The sequence below is a fragment of the Sus scrofa genome, chromosome 13, assembly GCF_054392235.1.
Source record: "Sus scrofa isolate SSC_HxYL_T2T_F1_AM1 chromosome 13, Sscrofa_HxYL_maternal_Yorkshire_Landrace_v2.0, whole genome shotgun sequence".
In the NCBI taxonomy this organism is placed as follows: domain Eukaryota; kingdom Metazoa; phylum Chordata; class Mammalia; order Artiodactyla; family Suidae; genus Sus; species Sus scrofa.
This window is the reverse complement of record NC_139395.1, coordinates 37,829,139-37,847,013: the sequence shown is the minus strand read 5'-3', so window position 1 is coordinate 37,847,013 and position 17,875 is coordinate 37,829,139. Positions and strand designations below refer to the sequence as shown.

General features: G+C 39.3%; 1 protein-coding gene across 3 annotated transcripts in view; it reads right to left on the bottom strand.

Annotated features, from left to right (window-relative positions):
- The window catches only part of OXSR1 (oxidative stress responsive kinase 1), a 96,167-nt gene that overhangs the window by 10,545 nt on the left and 67,747 nt on the right, over positions 1-17,875 (bottom strand). For 2 of the 3 annotated variants that reach the window (XM_084987082.1, NM_214342.2), the window contains 2 exon segments: positions 12,992-13,114; positions 2,793-2,828 (listed from right to left, as the gene is read on the bottom strand). In XM_084987082.1, coding sequence (XP_084843208.1) covers positions 2,793-2,828; positions 12,992-13,114 — 159 coding nt within the window. 3 annotated transcript variants of the gene reach the window in all.

Below are 17,875 nucleotides of genomic sequence, written 5' to 3'. Positions count from 1 at the left end.
TAACTCCCAATCTCACACTTAGCCCCTAGGCAACCACTGATCCACCCTCTGTCTCTACCAATATGCCTTTTTCCAAACAAAAGAAACAACGTATAAACAAAATCATACAATGTATGTTCTTTTGTGTCTGGCTTCTTTCATTTAGCAGTTTTTTGATTCAGTCATGTTGTAGCAGATATAAGTAGTTCCCTATTTTCCCCTTCTTTGGGTTCACTGTATCACATTTATTTTAACACTACCATTTTTTTTTTTTTTTTTCTTTTTTGGCTGCCCGGTGGTATGTGCAGTTCCCAGGCCAGGGATCAGGCTGGGAACTGAACCTATGTCTCAGTGCTCGCAAGAGACCCCTAATCCCACCGCGCCACAGCAGCAACTCCATGTTTATTTTAAACTGCATTTATTCTATCCCCTTTGCCTAGCAAAACAGCACCTATAAAATACAAACTTAAGTTATGAAGTACAAAATAACAGAAGTAACATACTTTTATGTTAGGGACCCTCCATTACTTACAGAAAAAGAAAATCAACCAATGATTCCTTAACTTATCTGAAATGCTGTTTGAAATGGATGTGAAGCTTTATAATTAACATAAACATTAAATATTACTTTGGACGTTTGAAATATTTCATAAATTTTAATTATGTAATAGGAAAAAAGATTGATTCTGAGTATAAAACAAGATATTCAAAATTATAAGTTAGTGGGGAAAACAAAATCAATGCAACAGCTAAAATTTAGAGTTAAAGGAGGAAAAAATTAAAAGGGCAATGAGAGGTCTAACAGCTGTTACTAAAGTAATATCAAAGAAACAAGGAAGTAGAAAGTTCCCATTGTGGCTCAGAGAGTTAAGAACCCATCACAGCGTCCATAAGGATGAGGGTTCAATCCCTGGCCTCACTCAGTGGGTTAACTATCTGGTGTTGCTGCAAGCTGCGACAGGTTGTGGATACAGCTCAGATCTGGTGCTGCTGTGGCTGTGGTGTAGGCTGGCAGGTGTAGCTCCAATGCAATCCCTAGCCTGGGAATTTCCATGTGCCGCAGGTGCAGTCGATCAAGTTAAAAAAAGGAAAAGAAAAAAAAAAAAGAAAGAGAGACAAGGAAGTAAAATTTTGTGTTCACTTAGCTTCATAGGAAATCGAAAGTTACTAACTGGCTCTGGTTTTTGGTAGAAAAACAGAACTTTAAGATTAATTTTGAGGAGTACCCATCGTGGCTCAGCGGAAACAAAACTGACTAGCATCCAGGAGGATGCAGGTTTGATCCCTAGCCTCGCTCAGTGGGTTAAGGATCCAGTGTTGCTGTGAGCTGTGGTGTAGGTTGCAGACGCGGCTCGGATCCAGTGTTGCTGTGGCTACAGCTCTGATTCGATCCCTAGCCTGGGAACTCCATACACTGCAGATGGTGTGGCCCAAAAACACACACACACACACACACACACACACACACAAAAGATTTTTTTTTTAATGTTTATAATTATCAGCACTATTTCAAAAAAGACAGTGGCCTCCAAACTGCATGCACATATACGTTTACCTCTAAGACAGAAAGGTTATACAATACAAAGTAATGAGAGGATGTGAAGAGACTGGAACTTTGTGCACTGCAGATTGGAATGTAAAATAGTACAGCCATTACGGAAAACAATACGGTGGTTCCTCAAAAAAATTAAAAATAGAACTATCATATAATCCAGCAATTCCCTTCTGAGTATAGCCCCAAAAGAACTGAAAGCAGGGACTCAAACAAGTACTTGTACAGCCAAGTTCATTGCAGCATTACTCACAAGGGCCAAAAAGTAGAAGAAACCCTAATGTCCATTAACAGATAAATGGGTAAGCAAATGTGGCACACACACATGTATTATTCAGCGTTAAAAAGGAAACAAAGAGGAAATGTTACACAGATGACCCTTGAGGGCATTATACCAGTTAGGAAAATGCAAGATGCCAGTTAGGAAAGGACAAATACTCTATGATTCTACTTATATGAGGTACCTAGAGTAGTCAAATTCAGAGTCAGAAAGTAGAACAGATGTTGCCAGAGGCTGGGGGGAGAAGAGAATGGGGAGTCACTACTTAACAGGTACAGAGTTTCATTTTACAAGGTGAAAAGAATTCTGGAGATGGCTGGTGCTGACGGTTGTACAACACTGTGAATGTACTTTAATGCCAGTGAACTGCATACTTAAAAAATGGTTAAGATGGTTAATTTTATGTTATGTGTATTTTATCATAACTTATTATTAGTAGGCTCTCCTATCACACTGAGGCAATAACTACAGATATCAGAATCTATTTGACAAGAGAAGAGGCCAAGGAAAAAGGTGGCATATGACAAATTCCTGGACAGATTAATACACAAAGCCTACTTTCCACTTAAGCAGCCTAAGATAAAAACAGCACTTCATAAAATCAAGCAAGAAAGGAAGAACATTCTGTCTGGGTCCTTAGGCCAACTTTAAAAATTAGTGTAGTGGCACCACTTTACTGCAAAGGTCCATTCAAACTCAGAATCGATACTGGTAAATTTTTTTTTTTGGCTGCACCTGCAGCATGTGGAAACTCCTGGGCCAGGGATTGAATTCAAGTCGCACTGTGACTTATACCACAGCTGTGGCAACGCCAGATCCTTAACCCGCTGTGCCACAGCAGGAACTCCTCTAATAAAATCTGACTGGCATAAATTCTCATTTCCATTTGGGTACATACCAAAAAATGTGCTTAATGTTAAAACCAAACCAAACCAAAAAAAGCACACATACTTTAACGATTCAATAATCATATCTACTTACCTCAGAATTTGTTAATGACTCTTTCACTCTGGGAGACTAAAAAAAATACAAAAAAAGGAGGCTTGTTAACTTTGACAACTCAGGTTACTTGTAGTCAGTTCCAAACTGCATGCATGGAATGCTGAAATGCAAGTCAACTCCATTTCATTCTGATCAAGCAAGAAAGGAAGAACATTCTCATTCTTTAACTCATCGGTAATTCTAGTGAGAGTTTTCTGGAAAAAGAAAGCTGTCATGATACTACTGTATTCTTTGTTCAGGTAGCCTCTAATGCATCAATATACTTATGCTATTTTAAGAGTTCTGAACTTGAGGTTCATAAGCAAACATAATGAGACTAATTTCTCAGGCAGTATGGAGATCACATTCTTCAAAGTATAATTCTTTCTACTAATCATCAACATATTAAATGCATAGTATCTCAAACCAATGTAAACATTCAAGGTAATTATCCAATACATTCTCAAAGCAGAGTAATTCTGATTATGGACTTTAATGAAGAAATCTTTTTTTTTTTTTTTTTTGTCTTTTTAGGGCTGCAACCAAGGCATATGGAAGTTCCCAGGCTAGGGGTTGAATTGGAGCTGCAGCTGCTGGCCTACGCCACAGTCACAGGCAAGGCTGGACCCAAGCTGCGTCTCCCACCTGAGGGAGTCTAGGGATTAAACCTGTGTCCTAATGGATACTAGTTGGGTTCGTTAACTGCTGAGCCTTGATGGTAATTCCTAATGCAGAAATCTTAAGCCAAAATTGAAATACCAATTATAATCTTTCATTTGAAAAATCTAAGCTAAATTGATTTAGTAAATCTTAAATTAGTAGTAATTCTGGAGCAACGTCTATTTAGATCTTCTCACCATTTTTCAGTTGCACTGTTTTCTGATATAAAGCTGTATGACCTGTTTGTACATTTTGGAGATTAATCCCTTGTCAGTTGCTTCATTTGCAAAGATCTCCAATTCTGTGGGCTATCTTTCGTATTTTTTATGGTTTCCTTTGCTGTGCAAAAGTTTTTTTTTTTCTTTTTTGCTTTTTAGGGCTGTTCCCAAGGCATATGGAGATTCCCAAGCTAGGGGTCCAATTGGAGCTACAGCTGCTGGCCTACACCACAGCCACGCAGGATCCAAGCCATGTCTGCAACCTATACCACAGGTCAAGGCAACGCCAGATCCTTAAACCACTGAGTGAGGCCAGGGATCAAACCTCCAACCTCATGGTTCCTAGTTGGATTTATTGCTGCTGCACCACTGCGGGAACTCCCTGCAAAAGCTTTTAAGTTTAATTAGGTCCTGTTTGGTTATTTTTGTTTTTATTTTCCTTAGGAAGTGAATCAAAAAAGACAATGCTGCAATTTATGTCACAGAGTGTTCTGCCTATGTTTTCCTCTAAGAGTTTTAAAGTATTCAGCCTTACATATAGGTTTGTAATCTATTTTGAGTTCATTTTTGTGTATGGTGTAAAAACACAAGTTAGTAGAAATTCTCAATATAGGCACTAGGGAATACAAATACCAACAAGTGTCAATTTATGGTAAGTTCTACCAAGTATAAATTTAGACTTCTTATAAAGGTCAGTTTAGGTTTTTAAAATTTTTATTACCATTTTATTATGGAGACTCAAGATTCAGGCAATAGCTAATGTATATATAAAAGTATATGGCCAACACAAAATCTTTTACAAAAAACTTTATATTTGGAAATAATTTTAAACATAGAGAACTGTTAGAATAAGAACAATACAAAGAATACTGCTATACTCTTTACCCAGATTTATCCATTACTAAACTTTTCCCTCACCACTTTTTTAGTGCTTCCTTTTTAATATATATATAATATATATATAAAAAATACATATATATAAAATCAATTCTGTACCATTTTGAGAATAAGATACATATAATCATAGCTGTTTACCACCGCATAGTCACTATTTCTTTCTTTTCCTCTTTTTTTTTGGCTGCACTTGCAGCATGTGGAAGTTCCCAGGTCAGGGATTGAAGCAGTGATCCAAACCACTGCAATGACATCAGATCCTTAACCTACTGAGCCTCAAGGGAACTCCCAGTATTTCTTTCTTTCTTTTTTGTTTTTTTTTTTTTTGTCTTTTTGCCTTTTCTTGAGCCACTCCTGTGGCACATGGAGGTTCCCAGGCTAGGGGTCTAATCGGAGCCGTAGCCACCGGCCTATGGCAGAGCCACAGCAATGTGGGATCCAAGCCTTGTCTGCAACCTACACCACAGCTCACGGCAACGCCAGATCCTTAACCCACTGAGCAAGGGCAGGGATCGAACCCGCAATCTCATGGTTCCTAATCAGACTCATTAACCACTGCACCACGACAGGAATTCCAACCTCCAGTATTTCTTAAGAATAGGGATAGTCTCCTACATAACTTCACACAACTAAAGTTATCAAATTCAATAAGTTTTAAAAATAACACTCTAATTTAATAATCCAACTTCTCCAATGACTTCCTAATATCCTTTAGAACCTTTGTTGTTCTAGTTCAGGATGCTGTCTGGTATTATGTACTGAAGTTAGTCATCATGTCTCTCTAGATTTTTTTTTTAAAGAGCTGTACCCATGGCATATGGAAGTTTCTGGACCAGGGACTGAGTCCGAGATGCAGCTGCAACCTACACAACAGCTGTGGCAATAGTAGACCCTTTAACTCACTGTAATGGGCCATGGATCGAACCTGAGCCTCCTCAGTGACCCAAGCTGCTGCAGTTGGATTCTTAACCCATCATGCCACAGCAAGAACTCCTGCATTTTTTCAGTTTGGCACATAATCATTGCTCTTGCCTACTACACACTCCACTTGAATAGAATATTCCTAGCTTGTGGTCTGTCTGTTCCCTCATGTTTCAGACTTAAATGAATTCTGCATAGTGATGGATCCTTCCTATGGTATCATATCTTAGGCAGCCACATATTCCTCTGCCCCTCATATGTGATGCTAATTTTAGTCGCCTAGCCAAAGTGTTTTCCAGTTTCTCAGGTATGCAGTAGCTATTTTTTCCCCACGCAACTAATGGGCAATCTGTAGCGAGACAACTTAAGACCGTGTAAATATTCTGTTCCTACATATTTATCAATCACTGATGATACTTGTCCAATTCAATCTTTACAATTGTTTTATGATAACTGTGAAATGATGAATTTCCCCATTCATTCCTACATTTACCAGTCAGCACTGGTGGGTTTACTGTAATGAAAAGTCATCCCGTTTCCCCCATTTACTCATATATCTAATTATCACTGGCATAAACATATAGATTTCTTTTTAAATAATTTATAACCACAATTGATTTTGGTGGTTAAATTATCCCTAATTTGGCCAGTGGGAGCTCCTTCAACCTGACTCTTATATTATTAAGAACTTTTCTTTAAATAAAAAATTTTTCTTTCTGTCAAAAGAAGATACTCCAGATTTATCATGTGATATCCTGCTTACACTCTGGAAATCAGACATTTCTCTAATGAGCCCCTGTTTGTTTAGTAGAGAACGACATTAGAAACCAAGATTTTGGCATAAGGCGTGCTTACTGTTACTGCTTTCCAGATGCTCTGCATATCTGATAATCTTTGTTTGGATGCTAGACACTGAATTTTACCTTGTTGCATGCTGATAATTTTGTATTTCTATAAGTCTTCTTAAGCTTTGTTCTAGAATACAGTAATGTTACTTGGAAGTGGTTTAATCCTTCTGGATCCTGTTTTGACGAGCTGTTAGCTGGCTCTAGAGCAGTATTCAGTCTAGGGCATCACATTATACCCCATCTCTGAGAACTCTACCAAATACCCTGTGAATTATAAATTTCTCCAGTTTAGCTGGTGGGAATAGGTACTATGCCTGGCTTTGTGAGTGCTCCAAATGGGTAGTAGTCTGGATATAGTCTGCTAAATACTCAATGCTCTAAGCTTCTTTCTCTGTGTAGCTCTCTCCTCTCTGGTACTCTACCTTTTCAATTTTATCTGCCTTGATCTCTTACCTCTATTTACTCAACTAAAGAAAACACTTCCCAAGCCATAATGAAGAAAATAACCAATCAAATAAAACTGCCCCCAAACCAACATGGATGTTAGAATTGGCAGCAAAGACATTAAAATAATTATAATTGGAGTTCCCATCTTGGCTCAGCAGAAACAAATCTGACTATCCGTGAGAACGAGGGTTTGATCCACGGCCCCACTCAGTGGGTTGAGGATCTAGTGTTGCCATGAGCTGTGGTGTAGGTGGCAGACACAGCTCAGATCCCAAGTTACTGTGGCTGTGGCAGAGGCCAGCAGCTGCAGCTCCAATTTGACTCCTAGCCTGGGAACTTCCATATGCTTCGAGTGTGGCCCTAAAAAGCAATAAAATAAAATAAAATTAAATTAAATTAAAATAAAACTATATTACATATCCTCAAAAAGTTAGAGACCTTGAAGATGCAAAAACCAACACCAATCAAGCTTCTAGAATATAACAACCAAAAATCACCAAATCAAAATTTTAGTATGAGGTCTGAGATAGAAAACAGAAAGACTGGATGGGATTAGTAGCAGATTTACACTGCAGAAGAAAAGATCAATGAATTTGTTTATTTATTTAGTCTTTTTAGGGCAGTACCCGTGGCATGTGGAAGGAGTCTATTCAGAGCTGTAGCTGCTGGCCTACAACACAGCCACAGCAATGCCAGATCCTTAACCTACTGAGCAAGGTCAGGGATTGAACATGTGTCCTCATGGATTCTAGTCAGATTCATTTCCACTAAGCCATGACGGGAACTCCATGATTAATGAATTTAAAGTCTAGCAATAGAAATTACGCAAAATGAAACTGAAGAAAATTTTTAAGGCCAATTAATAACCCTACAATTGCCTCTAAGTGGTCAAGTGAAGAGTTATATGTCTCTCCCTATTTATTTATTTATTTATGCCTACACCATAGCCACAGCAACACAGGATCTGAGACACATCTTCAACTTATGCCACAGCTTGCAGCAACTCCAGCTCCATAACCCACCGAGCCAGGCCAGGGATCGAACCCACGTCCACATGGTTACTAGTCAGGTTTGTTACTGTTGAGCCACAACAGGAACTCCCATAGGTCTCTCACTTTAAATCAAAAGCTAGAAATGAGGAATCTTAGTGAGGAAGGCACGTTTAAAGCCCAAACAGGCCCAAAGCTAGGGCTTCTGCACCAAAAATAAAAGTTGTGAATGCAAAAGAAAAGTTCTTGAAGGAAATTAGAAGTACTACTCCAGTGAACACAGAAATGATTTAAAAAAACAAAGGAGTTCCCTGCTGGATCAGTGGGTTAAGGATACAGCATTGTCGCTACTGCGGCACGGGTTTGATTCTTGGCCAGGGAACTTCCGAATGCCATGGGTGAAGCCTTAAGAAAAATCAAAAGACTTAAAAGAAAACAGCTTTATTGCTGACTGCAGAAAGTTTCTGTGGTTTAGATAAAAGAACAAACCCACCACAACATTCCCTTAAACCAAAGCCTAACCCAGAGTAAAGTCCTAACTTTCTACAATTTTATGAAGGCTGTGAGGTGAGGAAGCTGCAGAAGAAAAGTTTAGAGGTTGGTTTGTGAGATTGAAGGAAAGAAGCCATCTCCATAACATCAAAGTGAAAGGTGAAACAGCAAGTGCAGATGGAGAAGCTGCAGCAAGTTAAACAGGTCTCTAGCTAGGATAATTAATGAAGATGGCTACACTAAACAATAGATTTTCATTGGAAACAAAACTGCCTTCCATTGGAAGAAGAGGCCATCTAGGACTTTCACAGCTAGAGAGAAGTCAATGTCTGGCTTCTAAGCTTCAAAGGACAGGCTGACACTCTCCTGCTGGGGGCTAATGCAGCTGGTGACTTTGAGTTGAAACCAACACTCATTTACCATTCTGAAAATCCTAGGGCTCTTAAGAATTATGCTTAATCTACTCTGCCTGATCTCTTTAAGTGGAACAAAAGAGCCTGGATGACAGCACATCTGTTTACAACGTGGTTTTACTGACTATTTTAAGCCCACTGGTGAGAGTACTACTCAGAAAATCAGATTCCCTTCAAATTTGACTGCTCATTGACAATGCACCTGGTTACTCAAGCGCTCTGATGATTTAAAAGATTAACATTTCCATATCTGCTAATACAACATCCATTCTGGAGCCCATAGTTCAAGTCTTATTATTTAATAAATACATTTTTGTAAGGCAAGAGCTGCCCCAGTGATTCCTCCGACAGATATGGGCAAAGTCAAAAGAAAATCTTCTGGAAGGATTCACCATTCTATTTTTTTTTTTTTTTTTTTTTGTCTTTTGTCTTTTTGTCTTTTGTTGTTGTTGCTATTTCTTGGGCCGCTCCCGCGGCATATGGAGGTTCCCAGGCTAGGGGTCTAATCAGAGCTGTAGCCACCGGCCTACGCCAGAGCCACAGCAACGCAGGATCCGAGCCGCGTCTGCAACCTACACCACAGCTCACGGCAACGCCGGATCGTTAACCCACTGAGCAAGGGCAGGGACCGAACCCGCAACCTCATGGTTCCTAGTCGGATTCGTTAACCACTGCGCCACGACGGAAACTCCTTTTTTTTTTATTTTTTTATTTTTTTTGTCTTTTGTCTTTTTGTCTTTTGTTGTTGTTGCTATTTCTTGGGATTCACCATTCTAGATGACATTCAGAACATTTGGAATTCATGTGCAGAGGTAAAATGATCAATATTAACAGGATTCTGGAAGAAGTTACCCAGGGATAATTTTGAAGGGTTCAAGATTTTGGTGGAGGAAGCAGCTGTAGATGTGGTGGAAATAGCAAGAGAACTAGAATTAGAAGTGGAGCCTGAAGATGTGACTGAACTGGTGCCATCTCATGATAAAACTTTAAAGGATGAGGGATGGAAATGCTATATAAAATTTGCTTGTGACGATCACTCTACAACTATAAACGTAATAAAATTTATTGAGTAATTAAAAAATAAAAATGAAATGATAATTTAAAAATTTCAGCATTCCCATTGTGCCAGGGACTCCTTAAAAATGCTTTTTATAAATCAATTCATTTAACTCTCACAACTCTGTGAAATCCGAGCTGCAGTTGTGACCCAAGAAACAGTTGCAACCTAAGCGGCAGCTGTGGCAATGTTGGATCCTTAACCCACTGTGCTGGGCTGGGGATTGAACCTGGGTCCCAGTGCTCCCAAGACACTGCCGATCTTGTTGCACCACAGTGGGAACTCCAGTAAAGTATCTTTAAATTAAAGTATGTACATTGTTTTTTTAGACATAATGCTATTATGTGTATAGTTTATACATAATAAACTATAGTACAGGGTAAATATAACTTTTATATGCCATGGAAAACCAAATAATTTGTGTGACTCATTCTACTGTGGTATTTGCTTTATTGAGGTAATATGGAATCAAACCTGCAATATCTTCTAAGGTATGCATGTACTAAAAGCCTATCAATCTAGAATTCCTCTACTCAGCTAACAAATCTTTTCAAAATACAGGTGAAATAGGGGATATTTTCAGATATAACATTTAAAGAAATCATTGCCAGCAGATCCACACCACAAAACTATTAAGTGGAATTCATCTGCAGAAGGAAAATGATATATAGATGGAAATCTGAATCTACACAAGTCCTTATTATGAACATGTGAATTTTGTCAAAAGTCTTTTTCAGGCTGTATAAAAATTAAGAATATAATTTTTTTCAACTTTGGTCTATTAATACTACGAAATTTCCTAATATTGAACCATCCTTATATCACACCACACTCGATTATGGTACATTAAAAGATAGTGTAATTCAACTCAGTGTTAAAAGACTCTCTTCTTCATAAAGTATACATGGTATCAAAAATGGCTATAAGGATAATATGAGAAATAATGGATAATACAAGAAAATCAAAAAGCTACTTAATCTGTGTACAGAGTATATATCATCTTTTCTTTTTCTTTTCTTTTGGCCGCCCTGCAGCATATGGAGCTCTCAGGCCAGGGATCAGATCTGAGCCACAGTCTCAAACTAAGCAGCAGATGTGGCAATGCCAGCTCCTTAACCTATGTGCTGGTTCAGGGATCAAACCCACGTTCCAGCACTCCCAAGATACTACTGATCCCGTTGTGCCACATTGGGAGCTCCAAGAGTATATCATTTTCTATGCAGCTTAGACACCAGTGTATTAGGTTATAAAAAGGCTACTGAGGAGTTCCCTTCATGGCTCAGTGGTTAACTGATCCATGAGGTTTCGGGTTCAATTCCTGGCGTTGCTTAGTGGGTTAAGGATCTGGCGTTGCCATGAGCTGTGGAGTAGGTCAGATGAAGCAGAATCTGGTGTTGCTGTGGCGTAGGCCAGTGGCTATAGCTTCCATGAGACCCTGAGCCTGGGAACCTCCATATGCCACGGGTGAGGCCCTTAAAAAAAAAAAAAAAAAAGCTATTGTAAGTATTGCAAAACTACCAAACTTTAAACAACTAAATTTCTGTTGTAGATAGAGAATAGTAATCAGATACTGAAAAGCTATTGTTTACCTTTCTAAATATTATTTGTTGCTGTGAGAAAAAGCATCATTGTCTCTCTCATGGGAAGCTAGAACAACAAGGTTCATGTAAATCTATCTCCCTCCGGCCACTTCAATGTAACATTGCAAGAGAACATAAATTCGGAGCTCCCGTCGTGGCTCAGTGGTTAACGAATCCGACCAGGAACCATGAGGTTGCGGGTTCAATCCGTGGCCTTACTCAGTGGATTAAGGATCCGGTGTTGCTGTAAGCTATGCTGTAGGTTGCAGACGTGGCTCGGATCCCGCGTTGCTGTGGCTATGGCATAGGCCAGAGGATATAGCTCCAATTAGACCCCTAGCCTGGGAATCTCCATATGCCGTGGGTGCAGCCCTAGAAAAGGCAAAAAACCAAAAAAAAAAAAAAAAAAAAAAACCAAAAAAAAAAAAGAGAGAGAGAGAGAATAAGAGAATATAAATTCAGAGAGGAATCATACAAAAAAGGAAGGCTGCCATAGTCTCACTTCCATAAAGAAAAAAAGTCGCAATCGTATACAAACAAATGTTTACATTTATTACCTTTTGAAGAGCTTTTTCAAAGCAAGAGCTTAAAAAAATTTTTGTCAATTTTCATTGGCAAAGTCTTTGAAAACTTGGTTCTCCTAAAGGACTAGTCTCAAAGACTTCATTTGGGAGTTCCCGTCGTGGTGCAGTGGTTAACGAATCCAACTAGGAACCATGAGGTTGCGGGTTCGATCCCTGCCCTTGCTCAGTGGGTTAAGGATCTGGCGTTGCCGTGAGCTGTGGTGTAGGTTGTGGACGCGGCTTGGATCCCGTGTTGCTGTGGCTCTGGCATAGGCTGGTGGCTACAGCTCTGATTCCACCCCTAGCCTGGGAACCTCCATATGCCGCGGGAGCGGCCCAAGAAATGGCAAAAAGACCAAAAAAAAAAAAAAAAAAAAAAAAAAGACTTCATTTGAAAATAAGAACAACAAATATTCAGTGCTGATCAGCAAGTCCTAACCGCCATCACAGAGCAGATTCTAAAAGAAGGAAGAGATATACCACCTGACCACGACTCACCCCACAAAAAGGTTCTTAGTGGTCAAAGCTATGATGCCTCAAATATTTCCTATACACATTTCTATTCTTGGCAATGAGTCCTAACAATCAACTTGAGGAATTTAATGCTATATAAGAGTGATGAATTAAAACAAGACCCTTGTCTACAATGCTTTTAGCAAAAAGTAATACACACACACACACACACACACACACACACACACACACACACACACACACACACACACACACACACTCTGCAGGATATACCAACTGAAGAAGAGGTGCATAGTTCCTCTTCAGGTAGAAGGTTACTTCCAAGTTCACTAATCTTCTCTTCTGCAGTGTTTAATCAGTCAATAATCACATCCAGTCTGTTTTCATCTCAGACATTATAGGTTTCATCTCTCAATCTAGGTCATTGTTATATACCCTAAATATTATCAAACAGATAGGCCAGTCCCCTTTTCCATTTAGAATTACTTGGGCTCCTATTAACAAGTTGTTCAAGGAAATGTGTCCATATTTTTTATATTTTAGCTGGTTAAACTGAACAGAACCACAGAATGTAGTATTACCTCAGAGGCTTCAGTCAAGCAGGTAGAACTCTAGCTGAAGCACATAGTTTAACAAAACTTACCCTGAGTTGTGAAATTGCTGCTTTCCCTTCCTCACTTTCTTCATCAAATTCATCATCACTCCACTCCCAGCCACCATCTTCTGTCTTATGAAGACGGCCACTGGAACCCGGTACTCTCCGAACCTATTCGTTGGGAAGAGAGACATGGACTCTGGCAGTATTTGACACTTACTATATATAAGAGTCAACCATATTTCTTTCTCTTTCTATAACTTCAACACAGTAAGCAGATGACAATCTTCCCCACAAATAAGTTGTCCCATAAAAATTCACACCCTCCATCTTTCACTTGCTTTCTGTTCATAATCTCCACTATTTATCTTTATTCACAACCAATGACTTTCCCTATATTTCTATACTCTGAGCCTGAACATCATACAAATCCTTCTTATGTGAAGTCACAGGTCAAATCTAATTAATGGTTTCATATCCTGAGACATTAAAAAAGAATGGAGGGGTTCAGCCCCCAAATAAACTCAAGATAAAGAAGATTCTGCCTTTTTTCCCCTCTAACTTCAAATTTTAAAGTCACAATTATACTTGTATAGTGTTTCAAGAGTACTACAGCTGTGAAAGACTTGTTAAGAAAAAAAAATTTTTGCATCCCCAAAGGCAACCACTTTTAATTCATTTTATCCTTTTGGAATTTACAGTTATTTCTCTAAGTAATTTTTTATTACCCCTTGATTTTTTGGTTTTAGGAATTATCTGTTGGATTTCTCACTACAGAAGAGAGAATTTAACCCTATTATCAATCCTCTTGTCTTTTTTTCAAGACACATTGGTTTTTTTTGTTGTTGTTGTTTTTGTTTTCTTTAAGGGCTGAAATCAGAGCTACAGCTGCTGGCCTACGCCACAGCCACAGCAACATGCGATCTGAGACGCATCTGCAACTTACACTACAGTTCACGGCAATGCCGGATCCCAGACCCACTGGGCAAGGCCAGGGATTGAGCCCACATGTTCATGGATACTAGTCGGATTTGCTTCCACTGCACCTCAAAGGGAACTCCCAATATATTGTAATTTTGGTTAAATCAAAACTCAATGTTTACATAACATCATGAATATAAACTATACAGCTGAACCTTATTACATGTTATAATTACTTTTCTTCCCTACATAACTTTTTTTTCTTGCTTCTTAGGGCAGCACCTGTGGCATGTGGAAGTGCCCTGGCTAGGACTCGAATTGGAGCTAAGTTGCCAGCCTATGCCACAGCCATAGCAATGTGGGATCTGAGCCTCATCTGCAACCTACACCACAGCTCAAGTCAGTGCCAGATCCTTAACCCACTGAACAAGGCCAGGGATCCAATGCGCATCCTCATGGATACTAGTGGGGCTTGTTACCACTGAGCCACAATGGGAACTTCCCCTGAATAACTTTTTTTATTTCTCCTGGAGTTAGTACTTATTTCTTACTTGCCATATGTATCCCCAAATTCTCTCCCTGCTGTGTAAATCTTCTCTCACCATATTCATATACAGTAGGTATTCACTGGTATTATCTTCTTGAGGAAGCCTCTCACCAGAGCCTCCTGATCTGCTCCACCAGATTCACATCAGGTCTGGTACTCACTCTACCATCATTCAGAAGACCATGCTTCCTGGATCACATGACTTCCCTGTTCTTACTTTAAGCACTTCACTATTAGCATGGTGCATTTATTAAAGCCATGCATTTCTGAACATATCTTGATTCCATCCCCACACTTCATATATAGTTTGCCTGGTTAAAAAAAAAAGTCTGGGTTAGAAATCATTTTTTTCCATACTGTTGAACACACTTTTGCTCCCCTGTGATATGGCTTCCAGAGGTGCTACTGAAGTCATTATGACTTATGATCCTATCTCTGACCTTTTGATCTTCTCTGGAGGGCTGCAGGATCTTTTCACCTCCAGGATTCTGATCTACCATAGTATGTGCCTGAGTCTTAGTGTATTTTCATTATTTGTCTGGGTACCTGGGCTCTTTCAATCTGGAAATTGATGAAGTTTTTTCTTTCTTTTCCATAATTTCCTTTCTTCTGTTTTTCTCAGTTCTCTTTTTCTGGAACTCTTTTAAAAACTCAAATGTTGAACTTTCTTAAATAATTCTCTCATGTTCTCATCTTTTCTGTCATGTATCTCTTGACCTTGTGGCTCTCTTTTCTGATAAATTTCCTCAACTTAACCCTAAAACCTATGTAATGAATTTAATGTTTTCAATTTCCAATTTTCTGGTGGTGGTGCCATTCTCTAAATGCTTAGCATTTTTTGTTTGTTGTTATTGTTTGTTTGTTTTAATGGCCACATCTGCGGCACATGGAAGTTTCCAGGCCAGGGATGGAATCTGAGTCATAGTTCTGACCTACACTGCAGCTGCAGCAATGCTGGATCCTTTCATCCACCTCAACAGGCCAGGGAGTGAACATGAACCTCTCTAGCAGTCAGATTCTTAACCCACGGTGCCACTGTGGGATTCCTAAATGCTGCTGCTGCTTTTTTTTTTTTTTCCTTTTATAGCCGCATGTGAAGCATATGGATGTTCCCTGGCTAGGGGCTGAAACAGAGCTACAGCTGTGGCCTACACCAGAGCCACGGCAACAATGGATCCGAGTTGCCTCTGCATGCTATGCTACAACCTGCAGCAACAATGCCGGATCCTTAACCCACTGTGCAAGTCCAGGGACTGAACCTGCATTCTCACAGAGGAAATGTTGGTTCCTTAACCTTCTGAGCCCCAACAGAAACTCCAGCTGTTGTGTGTGTGTGTATGTGGCTGTGCCTGTGGCATGAAGATGTTCCTGGGCTAGTTACAGCAGTGACAACACCATATCCTTAACCCACTAGGCCTCCAGGGAACTCCATAAAGTAATAGTTATATAGAGAAATTTCATATATGATTAATTTGACCCTTTGAAGTACTGAAATTAAATGATTTTTAGTATACTGGGAGTTGTGAAACCATCTTCACAATCAAATTTAAATCATTCTCATCACTTTCCCAACTCCCCCCCCGCCCAAAATCCCATATTCATTAGCACTCACTACCCATTTCTCTACAATTTGCTCAAGTCTGAGGCAACCAATATGCTACTCTCTGTCTCTAATACATTTGCTTATTCAGGATTTTCACATAAATGGAATAATACAATATGTCTTTCAATTAGTGTATATATATATTTTTGGTCCCACCTATGGTATGAGAAAGTTCCTGAGCCAGGGATCAAACCTGTACAACAGCTATAACCAGAGCCATAGCAGTGAAAATGTAAGATCCTTAACCTGATAAGTCATGAGGGAACTCCAGCATGATTTTTTTTTTTTTTTTTTTGCTTTTTGCTTTTTAGGGCTGCACCCCCAGCACATGGAGGTTCCTAGGCTAGGGGTTGAATTGGAGCTACAGCTGCCGGCCTACACCACAGCCACAGCAATGAGGGGTTGGAGCTGCATCTGCAACCTACACCACAGTTCATGGCAATGCCAGATCCTTAACCCACTGAGCAAGGCCAGGGATTGAACCTGCATCTTCATGGACGCAGGTTCCTAGTTGGATTTGTTTCCACTGTGCCATGACAGGAACTCCACTCCAGCATTTTGTAATAGTAATCCATGTTATTGCATGTATCAATGTTTCGTTCCCTTTTTTTTTTTTTTTTTTTTTTTAAGGGCCGTACCTGTGGCATATGGAAGTTCCCAGGCTAGGGGCCAAATCGGGGGTGTGGTTGCCAGCCTACGCCACAGCCACAGCACAGCAATGCCAGATCTAAGCTGAGTCTGTGCCACAGCTCAGGGCAATGCCAGATCCTTAACCCACTGAGTGGGGCCAGGGACTGAACTCGGGTCCTCACAGATACTAGATGGGTTCACTACCTCATTCGTTATTATTGCTGAATAAAATATTCCACTTTATAGCTATATGATATTCCATTTTATAGCTATATGAGATTTTATAGCTATATAAGATTTTATATATCCATTTATCAGTAAGTGGACATTCAGGTTATTTCCATTTTACAAATAAACCTTCCATGAACATTCATGTACGTATTTTTATGCGTACATGTTTTCAATTCTCTTGGGTATGCCTAGCAGAAACATTTCTGGCTCATATGGCAACTTTTGAGAAACTGCCAGACTATTTTATAAAGTGGCTGCACCATTTTCCATTCTCATCAGTAATGTGTAAGAGTTCCAATTTCTCCAAATCTTTTATCAACACTTTTTATTCTCTATTCTTTTTGTTACAGTTATCCTAAAGAACATGAAGTGGTGTCTCCATTGTTTTGTAAGGTATGAAGAAACTCAAATCACTCTGGTAGTTGCAAACAGTGATTTAACAGAGTTAATTTTTTTATATTACTCAATGAATTTATTACATTTATAGTTGTACAATAATCATCACAACCCAATTTTATAGCATGTCCATCCCAAACCCCCAGTGCATCCCTCCAACCCCCAACCTGTCTCCTTTGGAAACCATAAGTTTTTCAAAGTCTGTGAGTCAGTATCTGTTCTGCAAAAAAATACATTGTATCCTTTTTTCAGATTCTACATGTAAGTGATAGCATTTGATGTTGGTGTCTCACTGACTGACTTCACTCAGCATGATAATTTCTAGGTCCATCCATGTCGCTAAAGATGCTGGTATTTCATTCCTTTTAATGACTAATATTCCATTGTGTGTACCATATGTACATCTTCTTTATCCACTCCTCTGTCGATGGACATTTAGGTTGTTTCCATGTCTTGGCTATTGCAAATACTGCTGCAATGGACATTGGAGTCATGGTTTTCTCTGGATAGATGCCCAGGAGTGGGATTGCTGGATCAAATGGTAGTTCTATGTTTAGTTTTCTGAGGAATCTCCATACTGCTTTCCACAGTGGTTGCACCAATT